At 33.7% G+C, this 14,419-nt stretch overlaps 1 protein-coding gene across 1 annotated transcript in view; it reads right to left on the bottom strand.

Moving 5' to 3' along the window:
• LOC150098183 (lachesin-like) overlaps positions 1–14,419 on the bottom strand; it is a 299,185-nt gene that overhangs the window by 65,630 nt on the left and 219,136 nt on the right. Inside the window, exon 2 of the mRNA XM_090406487.1 lies at positions 9,326–9,432. Coding sequence (XP_090262613.1) covers positions 9,326–9,432 — 107 coding nt within the window. The remainder of the gene's footprint in view (positions 1–9,325; positions 9,433–14,419) is intronic.

The following is a 14,419-nucleotide window of genomic DNA, read 5'->3' as shown; positions in this document are numbered from 1 at the left end:
TGAGAAAGCTATTCAGTTACTAGTGAAACCGGTAGGCAATATTGTACAAACATATGTACGAATTAAAAATCTATGGTCAGTTTAACAATAAGTCTTATATTTTTCAATGTAAATACATATTATAAAGCAAAATATAATCATAATTAGTACAGAAGTTGTAAAGAGTAACATAGTAACATAAGAATTTTGTAACCTTAGAATATTATCTACATTTTCATAGTTCTATGTACATTATTACAATATTGATGCATATAACCTTATGTATCCTCCTCCTCTTACGCATATTAGGCCTAGTGGCTCGTTGCGCTCGTGTTAAGCATGGCCTATTACGACTTGAAACTGCCTCGAGGATAACGTATTAGCCCTATACCTCCCGGTGTATCCTGTGCCTGTATATGCGTGTGTTCATGGGGCCGGTTTGCCTGTTCTGGGAGACGAAAAACCCGAGTTTTCGGGTGAAAAACCTCCTATCTCCGTTTGAGACTGCTAACCCACCTTTAGTCGAAAGATACCAAATAAGGTTCCTCACATATTGGACAGGAATCGAACCCAGGTCTTTCCGAACAAAGGGCTTAGTCTATACCGACTGAGCTAGGGAGGCTCTAACCTTAGGTATAATCCTACGTAATTATACACATATGCACACATCTATATAAATATAAATGTACGCGCGGTTATCCCAGTGGTTACGTTTGCAACCGTATATCTGGAAAAGCAGTGTCCTGCGTTCGATTCTCGTCGCTGACGTGAGGAACTAAGGATCTTTCTCAGACATAGCCAAGTTACCCGGTCTTGGGGGTAGACTGCAGGGTTTTTCCCTCCAGCAAAGCAGGCAAATCGGTCTTAAGTACACAACGCTTCACAGACAATTACACATGGTTGAGCGTGGTGGTAACGACCACACCTCGTAGTGAGTTATGAAACCCATAAATGGGAGACCAAGGCCCCACATGGGGCTGTAGTGCCAAAGAAGATATAAATATAAATAGTAACTATGAATAATAAATTTCGACTGATCGATAAAATACATTATTATTGATTATCTGTTATCAATATATCTTAATAGACCTTTGATTATGTGTCTTTAATTGCTAATTTAAATAAGTAGTAACCGAGAAATCAAATTAATAAAAATGTCAATTAAAAGATTCTGTCATTCCGAATAATGGAATGACAGAAACACTTCATTATTAGAAGAAGCACTCCATATTTAGAAGCACTTCAGTATTGAACTTTGTAAAAGAAAAAGTGAGTAGCAGATGTGTTCGCTGTACATATACAAATATCTTTGCCGTGAAAAAATAATAATACTTGTAATGTAAAAGTATTATTATTAATAATATACTGATTAATCAACATTGGAATAATGTATATATAAATGTTATTTTGTCCTGACGTTTCCTGAAGCATGCATTGGTATTTTTTCATTTATTGTGAAAATTTCATCTCTTCTATCTTCCTGCATCTTTTTCAGCTCACATCAGTTGAGTGAGCATTGCTGTGCTCGACACGCCTGTTACTATCATAGAAAGAATGGAAATTTGCAAAATATGCCCACGAAACTACAATGCGACACTCCAATGGTAACGTATAAGAATTTTGGTATTTCTATTTCTTTTCGACTAGAACTGACGTTCTTTTGCCATTTCTCTGATCAGATATTGATTTTGCGATATATGCCGTGCTGAACTGTGAAATGCATTTCACTTCATTTCTTTCCTTTTTGTTCCTTTTTTTTCTTTTTTCTTTTTTGTAAATAAAACAATACATAGAAGAATATATCTTCTCAATCCACCGAATAAAAAGTATCATTTAGCAAGCTACAATATTATATGTAATATTAAATACTGAAATAAAGAGCCTAAAAGCTCCAGTTTGGCAACAGTTTAACATATAATGAGATTTTTAACATGTGTCATCATTATATAGCCAAATGAAAGCAACGTAAAAGTTTCCAATTTTATCAGAGAATAAACCTTCACAAAGGAATTCTGGGTTGCACCAATTAAAATACATGGACTATGTCCACGAGTCCGTATAGTGGCCTCTCTTATAGTTCTTTTTCAAGTACTTGTATATTTTTTTTTCTGTGATCCCTCGCTCTGTGTCCTTATGTTTCTCTTACTGTAAAACTGTGCCTTCACCTGTCGTTTGAATTTCAACTTAGCTATGATCCGATTCCATATTTGCCCCTGGAAATGTTCGACACCACTGGAGTGATGCGATGCGATCTATCTCTTTATTAGTATGATGTCAAGCATCATTTTCGTTCTTCCATCATATGACCGCCATGTCTACTTTCTGCAGTAGCAGAAAGTAGACATGGCGGTCATATGTCTCGGTCACGAGACATATGACCGCCATCAGACATCTCGGTCACGAGAAATGACATGGCGGTCATTTCTCGCCTCCATATCAGTATTAGCCTATTTTTCTTTCTCATCCCTTGTTGTCCATTTAGTCTTGGCATTTCAATCTCCTCCAACGATGCGTATATCTTTCTTTGGTACTTCCAATATGAAATTTCTATAGAATAATTCTGTTTCGTTTTCAGTACTTTACGAAGTGGGTGAACTGACTATCACTGTGATGTCAAATAGTCTTGCTAGAAATCTTTCTATTTTCATTCTTTTATCTATTAGTTCGCATCCTAATTATGTTTTACGTCCTCTTTTACTGAGAAGAAATCCAACTTCTGGTTCATGTTTTGTGCTGTTTCCACACCAGATAACACTTCTACCTTATTTCTGTCCAGTGCGTTTCCGCCAACAGATGCATGTTACATCGGCATGACTCCATCTCCTTGCAAAGCCAATCTAGTTTTCTTGCAAAACTATACTTGCTAGACTAAAGCATAGTCATTCCCCGTTCCTAATGTTGGTATGTCTCTTGCTAATTTTACTTTTATTTTACTTCTTTCAATAACTGGGTCTGGGCGACGTCTGTTGTACTTTTTTTTTGTCCTTTCATATTGCACCAGATTTTATTTGTCTTTTGTTTTTATCAATATTGATACTCATCTGACCAACATTTATTGTTCGTTCAGTCACCTAAGATGGGAAACAGACGCTGTTTTCAGCCGCTCACTATGGATCAGACGAAGCTGTTGCCTGCTGGTCCACGGGATGTCTTTCGTTTACCATCGGTAACTGATATCTGAGTGATATTACAATATCTACCACCCGGGAACATAACCTGTAGGGTTCCACTTAGGCAATTGTACCACTTGGGAAATTGTATATACAGGGCGCAACTGTTCTTATAATATGATAATCCGTATATAAACAATAGATACGATGCTTACTTCTGTAGAAGATTGCGTGAAATTTTAATTCCAAATCACAAAAACAAATAATTCTTAAAGGTTATGCATATTTGGCTTTAAGAATCTTTAATAGTCTTCCTCTTCTTATATCAGAGATTACTTAAACTTTAATAAAAAAATTGAAACTTTGTTTAGAATAAGTGGTGCTTATATTTAGAAATTAACTAATGCCATAAGAGTCCATTGGTGATGTACATGTTCTTTTTTTTGCGTATTTTTTTATCCCTTCTATATTGGTTTTGATTGTCACAAATACTTTTGCGCACTACATTATTATGCTTCATGTACGATCGGTTTAATCTTCATTTTATATATATATAATATTTATATTTTTTCGCATAGTAGACTCATACGAATCTCTTTCGACGAAAGGTGAGTTAGCCGATCTCATAGGGAGGTAGATTTTTTTTTTTTTAACCGGAAACGCGGGTTTTTCGTCCCCTAGAACAGGCAAACCGGCCGCGTGAACACACGCATCTACAGACCTTGGACACACCGGGAGGCATAGGGCTAACCACCTTGTCATCGAGTTACGGTTGCAGTTGCGAAGCGCCTACGACCTTTCCAAGAATATTTAGAAAGGTCATGGGCGTTTAAGTGCCTGTTAGGACCACTGATAGGATAGGATAGGATGGACTCACACGAATAGTGCATTTGAGGAAAAACAGCATATGAATCTCGGTCCAGCATCAGGTAAAAATAGGGAGAGTTAAATCGGCTGATGAGATCAAGAGTAACAAAATTATGAATACAAATAATAGGAAGGGTTTATGAAATACCGTGTACTATTTTTAAATGAAATACGTAAATAATTGATCCAAACGGGCAAAATCAATGCCTTTTGTTAAAAAGCACTGATAAGCACTTCTTCTAGATGAGCTTTGAAATCAAGACTTTTCAAACAAAGGATTTCGTTCATACCAAGCTAGAGAAGCTCATGATTCACTTATTTCTTAATGAGATAACTTATCACTTAATCGAGTACAAGAATAATGATAGTTTTAATTGACAAGAATATACAAATAGTTATGATATCGTCACTCTAATCTATATGTAGACAAGACTAATTACTAGAAAGATTCTGTTTCAAATTATAGAAAAGCAAAGAACTAAAAATTAAGTAGATTTCTGTCAAATTTCCTCATTTAATGGAATTCTAATAAATATTCAGAATATAACGCAGAAATCGACTCGCTAAACATATCAGCGCACGGAGAACTTATTTCTTAGAATGCGTTCTAATATTCAATATTCTTCGAAGAATCCCATTGGTATGATTTCCCCCTTTTAGCGATTTCTTTTAATAGTACCAGCCTTGTACAAATAGTGTCGTTCGTTTCCTGAATTGGAAATATTCCAGAAGGTTTTGTCGTCTTAGCAACATTAACAACAGTCATATCGATCAAAGCAGTTTCGTTCTTAACAGATTGCAGACTTTAGTAACATTTCAACAAGATGACACCATGAGAATCTTTGTATTTGAACAAGAAGCCAGATAGTTACCGCAAGGTAATAAATAACCGTTGTCATTCTTGAAGAGAGTTGGACATTTTGGAATGAAAAGAGCATTTGTTTTGACAGGAGCATCTAGGACGCCATCCCTAAATGAAAAATGTAAAACAGAATCAGGTCAACAGAACACTTTAGATAGCACAAGTAATGGACTTTTCTTTTTCTTCTTTCAAACAGTTGCAACGTGCACCTCAGTATGTATTTATGTATATACACGACATAATACATAGTTTAGATAAATAAAATTGAGGATAAGTGAAATAACTAGCAAACAAGTGGACAAAATATAGTACAGACAGACAGCTAAGTGAGTGAGTGAGTAAGAGAGATACAAAGTAAACAACATTTATAGTGTTATTATTAGCCCAATATATCACGGTGTTCAGTAAGATATGAATAAGTTATTAAATACTTATCTTAGAAAAGGACTGCGAAATAAATAAAAGTCTGTTTTTTTTCTATTTTTTTTTTTTAAAGATAGACATGTTTAGCAATGTGAATTGGTTTATATTGATAGTGTAATGTATTGATATTGCAATGTTTGGTGTATTTAAATAATGGCAAAAAATAAACTATTTTATACCGTATCTTATATACTCGTAAATAAGTATTGATTATGATGATTATGAAGCAAAGAAAGCAATATTGTTAACGTCCTGTCAATATATATATTTCTTAGAAAATGCGTTGAATTAAGTGATTTTAACGAGCAAAAGAAAACCAAAAAAAATTAGAAATTAAAAATGACAAAGGTCATAGTGCATGAAGTCTTTTAATTCTAATTCTCAGTGATATGATAGCTATCTATTTCATTTGCAGGTCATCCAATTTTGCCTTCCTTATCTATTTTAATATTACTGGCTTGAAGTTAGTATTCTTAATAAGGAACCAATTCGTTTCCTTCCTTATTGTGAAACGATTATGTACATTTTTAAAAAATATGTACTGGATTAAGAGACGGTTTTTCTGAAAAGAAAAAAAAAATTGGTCTTAGCTGCATTTGGTTAATTTTCAGGGAAACGATATCCTACTTACTGATCTTACTGATTTGATTTCGAATTTCATCTAATTTTGCCTTATCCATTCATATGAATAAGGAAACTTATACAGTCATATAGGCTGTAGCCCTAGCTTGCAATTGTTTACTGCTTAAAACCAACCAGCTTAAGGGCATTTTTATGAATAATAAATTTCCATCTTAATATCGATTAGCACTTCTTATCAGTCGTGTTAATCTACTTATCAGAAAACCTTTTTTAAAGTTAGGTTTTTAGGGATGATTTGTTCGCAAGGCCTCTTCACAGGAATATAACAACATTTTTCCATGAGAATGGAAAAATATGTTTTAAAAAATACTTACTGAAGTTAAGGGATTATGTTCATATTATTGGTCTATATTGATCTATAATTGATCTATAATTGCAAACTGTCCACATAAACCCGATACAAGACAGTAACAAATTTTGATGAATTTTGTGCTTTTCGCAGTTTTGTTTTAGCTTCTCTGTTTTCTATTTATTAAAACTGACGTACATTCGTTGTTCTTGTATGCAGGAAATTCTCGTTGTTTTACAGGAATTATTATTTAAGAGGCGTTCAATTTTATTAAATATTTTTTTATTTAAAAACAGATTTATTTCATTTTTTTAAATTTCATATCTGTTACATGATATGAAATTCTCAGGAGTAAACATGGTAGATTTGATTTCAATGTGATATAGCAATACTATATTTAATTACCAAATAAATTTACAATGTATAGATACAATTAAAAGTGCCACTTTACTTTAATGAGATATCTAGACTAAGTTCGCGTTTTGAGCTAACTTCGGATGTTTTCCTTTTGTTTCATATATCATTCACTTCTTTTACGAAAATTAAATTTGCTACTGCCATCTGGGTGGGCAATTTTTTTTGTTTGTGTGTGTGTGTGCGTGTGTGCGTGCGCGCTTAGGAACTCAGCTATCCTTATATATCGTTATATCTGTGATGTATACAATATACCGATCACTCATAAAAATGAAAGAAATACAATTACTGAAAAAAGAGCGAACAGGTTTCACTTCGACGAAATAAACTTATTCAAAATTAAGTGAAGCCGAAGTGAAGTCTGTTGACTTGTTTTTCAGTAATTGTATTTGTGCACCTTTTGACAACTTGTACAGTAAAGAAATAAGCTCTGACTATTGAAACCTTAGTATTACATCTAGGTCTCTGATGAGATCTCAAAAAAGGTCAAAATCCGTCTGGACCTTCTCTCATAATGTAGAAGAGTAATACATCTCCTAGGAGTTGTGTTTTAGATTACGGGAAAATACTAAGAACAGTGATCGGGGTTTGCTCCACCTTTACGACGAATTGCCCTAGCATTGCACTACCAGGTGTTGGCTTACGCTTGGACTCGTCGAACTTTATATAGTTTTCTATATTAGGCATGAAACTCTTAGATTAGATTTCCTATCCTTGAGTTTCTTATTCGGGTAAGAAATAATGTGGTATTCAATATTCACTTAATTTTGAATGAAGGAAATAATTAAATAAATAAATAATAGAGAATGAAGTCATCCTACCAGAGAGCTTATTCTCTAACATTGGAGAGACTTGCATTCATTCAATCATGCAATATGGATACAATTTTTATCCTGGAGAACTTTCTTTCACATTTTTGTGGGTATTAAGGAAAATGGCTAACAGGACTTCGTCGTGATCTTTGATAGTCACAGCATTTAAATCTATGGAAACGTGCTTCTATAATTCATGAAATTATTAAAAATTTTGATTTTGTTAGAAATCTGGTACAAGTCATAAATTTAGAGATAGTGAGATTAAATTATCACTTTAAATAATAAATTGAAATCTTCACATCCAAACAAACTTTACAAACGTCCGTCGTATATTTTTGAGACCAGTCTATCAATGAATTTCATTTAACATAAGGAGTCGATTTCTGAGTGTTTTTAAGCAAATGAGTTTATATCAACATGGTTTCCATTCTAAACTGGTGGAAATATATAACGAATTCACACCAAAAGCCACAGCTATTCATAATTACTGGTTAATATTTTGGCAATAGTTTGTGAAACTTTTTCATATTTAGCTTCGGGAATGAGAATAAGTATTCTCATCGCCGGAGCTTATTCCCAAACATGAAAACAAGTATTCTAATTTTTATGAGGCTTTCTATAGTATGAAGTGGGTTTAGATAATGATTTAACATGAGGCTATTCGATGTACAATATTTTCAGGTGTCATATCGAAACGATTTAAATGCTTACCGCACGTCTTTTGTAGCAGGAACATTTTCCAGAAAGGCAGGAATTTGACAAAAAGTTCAGTTCTTTTTCTTCTTATATTATATAACGAACAAAAGATTTATTTACATATTTTTGGTTTCATTGTGCTGGTGTTTAAAAAATATCTGCAAAAACAATAACATCTTTTCCCCTCTTCTGTTTTAGATTTACTGCTTTCAACAGTTTTGACATGCATTTTCCTCCATTGTAAAACTGCCCTTTTTTTTGTTTCTCACCAATATCGTTAAAATGTCTTTAAATTTTATAAATAATAAAATTTAAAGACATTTTAATGATAATAAATTTATCATTAAAATGATAAATTTATTAATTTATCATTTTAATGATAAATTTTCCAAAATATTTGTGTTTGAAGTTACAGTTTTTCGTAGTGCTTTAAATAAAACCGCACTTCTTCTTAAGTAATTATCTCCATCCCTACATAACATTTCCTATCCTATCCTAATTTACGGTATACATTTTACCGTATAGGTATTCAAAACCAAAATTCTATGGAATAGGTTGGTTACTCCTTATTTCTGGAGATGTCCTATGTCTCTAGAAGCATGTGTTCACGGAGCAGAAAAACCCGAATTTCAGGGTGAACACCCCCCCACCTCCGTAAGAGACCTGTTAACTCACCTTTATTCGAAAGAGACCAGATAAAGGTTCCTCACGTTACTGACGGGAATCGAACCCAACATAACATTTACTTCTGCTTTCCCCCCCCTCTTTATAATATTTAGTTTTACCCAGCTTGCTTCCTCATACGTCTCTTGTAACTTCAGATATTTCAGCAGTAGCGCTGAAAACACTGGCTATAATAAGCACTGGGTAAAAATCAGGACTATTATCGAAATCATCAGAAACTAATGTCACTCATGTTTATACTATCGATAACAGTTCACACTGAAATAATGAGAAAACACACATTTACAAGAATACAGTTGCATATAAGAATGGCATAACCTATTCTGATGGGTGGTTCTGTTTACCATGGTCAGATGGCACTCGCATTAGTTTTGTCTCCGGCTATTTTACCGGTACAACAACGCAGCAGCTCAGGAGTTTCATCTTTGTTTGCTCCAATAATAATTGGTATTAGAGTATACACCATACAAAACTGGTTGAAATGATCGGACTTGTCTCTAAGAGGTCTTATTATATATTTAGAAACTATCATATATAATCTTACTTTGTAATTTCCAAGGTTTTCGACTGTACATTGTAAAATTGCCTCTCTGCCAACGGCTGCAGTGACATTGGGAATGGTCTCTGCAAACTTCGGATAATTGGACGCTTCTGTGAATAAAAATATTTTATCATTAATTACCAAGCAAAATCAGTTGTGTTAACATTGCTAAAATACATTTTAGTATCAGTGTTTACTCGACTCTCATTTTGTTTCGATAATGATAGACAATCGTGACTAATTAAAATTACCAGCATTGAATTTGATCACCTAATTCGTTTAGTTTCATGAAATAATTCATATTATCTTGGTTATATAAAACTAAATATATTATTTAATACTTGTATTGATATTTTATTTGGCATTGTTGTACTCTGTTTTAGGATAAGTATTTGAAAAGGCACAATCTTCAAGCTGTCAAATGTCTGGGATCTAAAAGCGTAGACTTCAAAAATTACTATACATTGTAATTCTGTCAAATTTGCAAAGAATAATCTAATTAAACTGCAATGAATGAACAATAAACCAATATTCAAAGTAATAATGCTTATCTAAATAACAATTCAATGATAAGAAAAATACAATAAAAAATTATGATCTATCGATTGTATTAGAAAAGCAAATGAGAACAAACATAACTTAAACTTAGTTTGTGATCAGCAAATTAGGCAAAAACGGTTAAAAGTAAACAGGCATAATACACTTGATTTCATAGCCTTAGATGGTTCTTTCGTAATTCCAAACAGCAAAATAAAGAAAGAAAAATAAATAATAATAAATTTTTCAAGTGACTTGATTTCATGCATGCTAAAAACCATGAACGAAAGATGAATTGAGGTACCCAAAAACAAAACCTCATAGATTATACCCTCTCTATCTATCCATCTTTCTCTCATACGAAAGATTATCTCATTAAGCTCTGCAGTGATGTGAATGTTCTCACTGAATAGAAGTACACTTTTTTTTGCTCCTCTTAATTAATTTTCCACTCCATATCTGATTCAGTTACATAATTTTTTGCATTTATGTCACAGAATGATTTTAATTTTGAAGTAATACTTTTTTTTGGTGAAAGTACATTTTAAATTAACTTCTATCTTGGCAATACATAAAAATAATGAAGGTATATTTCATTTTTTTTCAATGAAAAACAATAGTTTTAATTGAAGGGAAAAATCAAATAAAATTTTCTAAATGAGAATTGGAGAGAAAATGAGATAGGTCAGATTGATCAAGAGATCATTCTTCTCTTGACCTCTGCTTTCATACGCCATTGATTTGCTAAAGGATTTTGCGATCTTTCATGTATAGGAGTGATATAAAAATAAACGTATCTTACAGATGTTGCGAAATATGCTATAAATTAAAATCAAGGTCCTCTATGCGAAAAAGAAAAAAGAATGAAGTTCGAAATATCTTTTATTCTGAATATATTACACTTTTCAGGTTAAATAAATTCTACTAACATCATATACTTTCTCATTGTTATTAAAAACAATTCAAAGCATAAACATTAAATATACTGACCTATGTTAAAGAGAAAATTAACTCATAACGAAATTGAACGGAGGTCCTTTATAAAAAAATAAATATAAATATAAATAAAGATAGCACGGCACAAATAATGTTTTCTCTTCCACTAAATACTGTCGATAGATCATTTTTGGCAGTTTTTATGGCCTGGAAGAGAAAGAATTCATTCGTTTTTAAAATGGCGAATCAATTTCATATCTCAGCGAACAGATCGGATTAAGCAAGGCTCATCATAACAGTAAGAAGAATATCAGCTCAGTGCTGAGAAAGAAAACAAGTAAAAATCTATCTGAATCATCCTTCATTTCCTTCTGAAAATAGCCAGTAAATGACGCAGTTAGTTAAAGGAAGTTTATTCTTCTCGCTTTGGGGCTGCAACAAGTAGCAGCAGAAAAATTCGAATTATATTCAGTGGAAATTATAAGGTAGAAAAGAGTGGAAATATGGCAAAGGTCGTAAGAAATCTGACAAGAACGAATTATACTAAATGCGAAACTAGTATGAAAAAGAAGAAATCCGTTTTGGAAAATAAGATGGAGTAAGAAAAATAGAGTATATACTCGTATTTCTTCTCTCCGCTTCGCTTCTGTGACACTATTTTGTAACTGATTATTATTAATATTAGTTGAAACAAGTCCGTATGGAATGGAAAAGTAAAGGTACAACGACGTGATATTTAGAAGCAAATACCGCACGAGATAACCACCGGTAAAAGTCATTTGTTTTATTGATGTCAGAATTAAATTATTATTATTATTCAGTGGTTCAAAGCATACATGAAAAACAAAAAGCACATAACACTTATAAGATCAGCGCACAGCAAAGAGGTACCGGTAACATGTGGAGTACCAAAAGGAGCTGTTCTACTTTCCATTCTGTTCAACATATACGATATTAGCCATCTTCCCCTAAAAAGTAAAATCTTCTAATACGCAGACGACACCGCCATAGTATTCATTCAAAACCTAAATATCGCTTACGAAAATATGCAACACGACATCAATCAAATCACTAACTGAATAACTGAAAACGCACACATAAACACCCTGAAAAAACATACATAGCTAATGATATTCAAAAACCTCGACCTACCCATAAAAATTAAATATCTCACAATCCGACATTCAACCTCTTATACACAAAGCGCTGATCCTAAAACCACATCATACAAGTGAAAACAACACATTATCTCGGACTTTACTTCGATGCCGATCAAAGTTGGAATAGCCATAGAAAAACTACCGACACAACAAACACAGGATAATAGCAAGCAAACTATATCGATTTAAAGACATTGCCCCGACACACAATAAAATACTAATCTATAGATTAGTATTTTATGTGCATTATGTGCAAACATTTTGAGACACGCAATTACATCTTAAGCATTCTGCGCAGACTACAAACTTAACAGATTGAAAAATAAAACGGCAAAACTGCTATTCTGGGAACAAAGAGAACAGCCCACACTTATACGGGCAGCAAGGACAGAACACAAAATATTTGAGGTGGAACTCCTCCCATTACACCGTCATGTTAAAACATTACTTAGTCCAACCTACAGAGTAACCAGAACTACATGTCAGATAACAAGACAAGTCAACAAACTACACAACATATAATCACTACAGAAAAGCCACCCGAAACAAATATTACAGCATGGCTGAAAATTACTGAAAATAACAACCGCTGCATTAATAAGAAAAATACCTGCCAATGTTCCGAAATCAAACCTGTAATACACGCAAAATACCTCGGTCTCTATATAGATTCCCACCTTAAATGAATAAAACATATAGAATACTTACACACCAATCTCCGGATCATCGCAGCAAAACTCTTTCAAGTTAAAGACATTATTCCATCCAACATAAAAAAAAACTCCAATATCATGGTATCTGCGAATCCCTACTCAGATACGGAATAACAGTCTATGCAAATACAACAAACAGCCACCTAACAAAATTAGAAACACTACACAGGAAAATCGTGTCAACAGTGATCTCGACACCTTACACGCAACAACCTATATCCGACAGGCACATGGAGATACACAGAATTCTGAGCATTAAAAACCTGAAACACTACATGACATTAACAAGGAATTACTTCAACAACACCTATCGAAACAACAAAGACACATATCGTATAACACGACCTTCAACAACTCTCTACATCTCCACACCCTTCAACAACTCATACGGTTCTTTTGTGAGATCACATCAGATACCCACGCAACTCAACAACCTATCAAGAAAGTTAAAACACGTAGATAACTACAGAACATTAAAAAACGAACTCTGGAAAATATAGCAACAAAGTTAAGAAACCATTAACACTAATATATACAGGGTGTTCGGGATAAATTTGACAGTTTCGTAAGGAAAAAGAAAATCTTCTTTGTATCTATTAAATTTAATGAATTGACAAAAAAACATTACAGGCAGAGTTAATTACAATACTATCAACAAGATTTACTCAAAATAACCACCATTAGCATCGATCACAGCTTCAATTCTGCTTCGGAACCTCGAACAAGCTGATGCTACAGTCTCCCTGGGAAGGGCCGCAAAAACTGTTTTAATTTTATCCATTAACTGGGCTTTTGTATTGCTGGAAGTGCGATTGGTGTCTTTTTCAACTGCGCCCCATACAAAATAATCCATGGGGTTAAGGTCTGGGGAGTTTGGAGGCCAAACATTTGGACTGGTGAAGTCGTAGAAATTTTCAGACAACCATTTTTGACTTTTCCCAGAGGTGTGGCAAGGGGCCGAATCCTGCTGCCATACATACGGCCTACCATTGGCTACCCTTGTTATCCAGGGCTTGACTACAGTTAGCAACTCCACGAACAAAGCCCGAATTCCAATGCCAGGGTTCTTCAACACCTGTTCCTGCAGATTTGCGAGGAATTCTGCTGTACGAACGCAATCAGATCGTCTGCTAGGGATCTTTCTTCTTGCTACATCCTCGTAGTCACCATTGCAAGTCTCTAGTTCATGCCTGATTGTTTTTACTGTATTCAGGGAGCATTGGGCAGCAGTCGTAATATCCTTATTTTGATGGCGGGCACGAATCATCATGATACAAGTTATTCTCTTCCATGATTCAGGTGGGTTCCAGCTATCCATCCTTTCTGACATCTTGTATATGAATGAAGAAGGGTCCAAACTTTTAAATGAAGAGAAGTGTGTGTTAATACATGTAACTTACGGAAAAATATAATTAATTATAAATATGTCAAATTTATCCCGAACACCCTGTACATCACAAATCACTAGCATTCAATGCCTACGTCCCATACATAAACAGTAGCAACAACACAAATAATGAAGGCTAAATCCCACTCTCTTCATTAAAGCTAACCCAAGCTTCGAAGTAGGTGGGATTAACCCTCACTCATCTACAAGTAATCCTTATAAACAAATGCAGAAATTTGTTTGTATAATCACTCTTTCTTTCTCAAACAAAAAAAAACTGTATAATCTTTATTGTGAATATTAGAAGAACATGTGTTGTAAATACCAGAATAGAGGCAAAAAAGTATTATTAAAAAATTAATTT

This window comes from Typopeltis vanoorti, chromosome 16, assembly GCF_054136105.1.
Source record: "Typopeltis vanoorti isolate ZY-2024b chromosome 16, IOZ_Tvanoo_1.0, whole genome shotgun sequence".
NCBI classification, from domain to species: Eukaryota; Metazoa; Arthropoda; class Arachnida; order Uropygi; family Thelyphonidae; genus Typopeltis; species Typopeltis vanoorti.
This window is presented reverse-complemented; position numbering and strand designations above follow the sequence as displayed.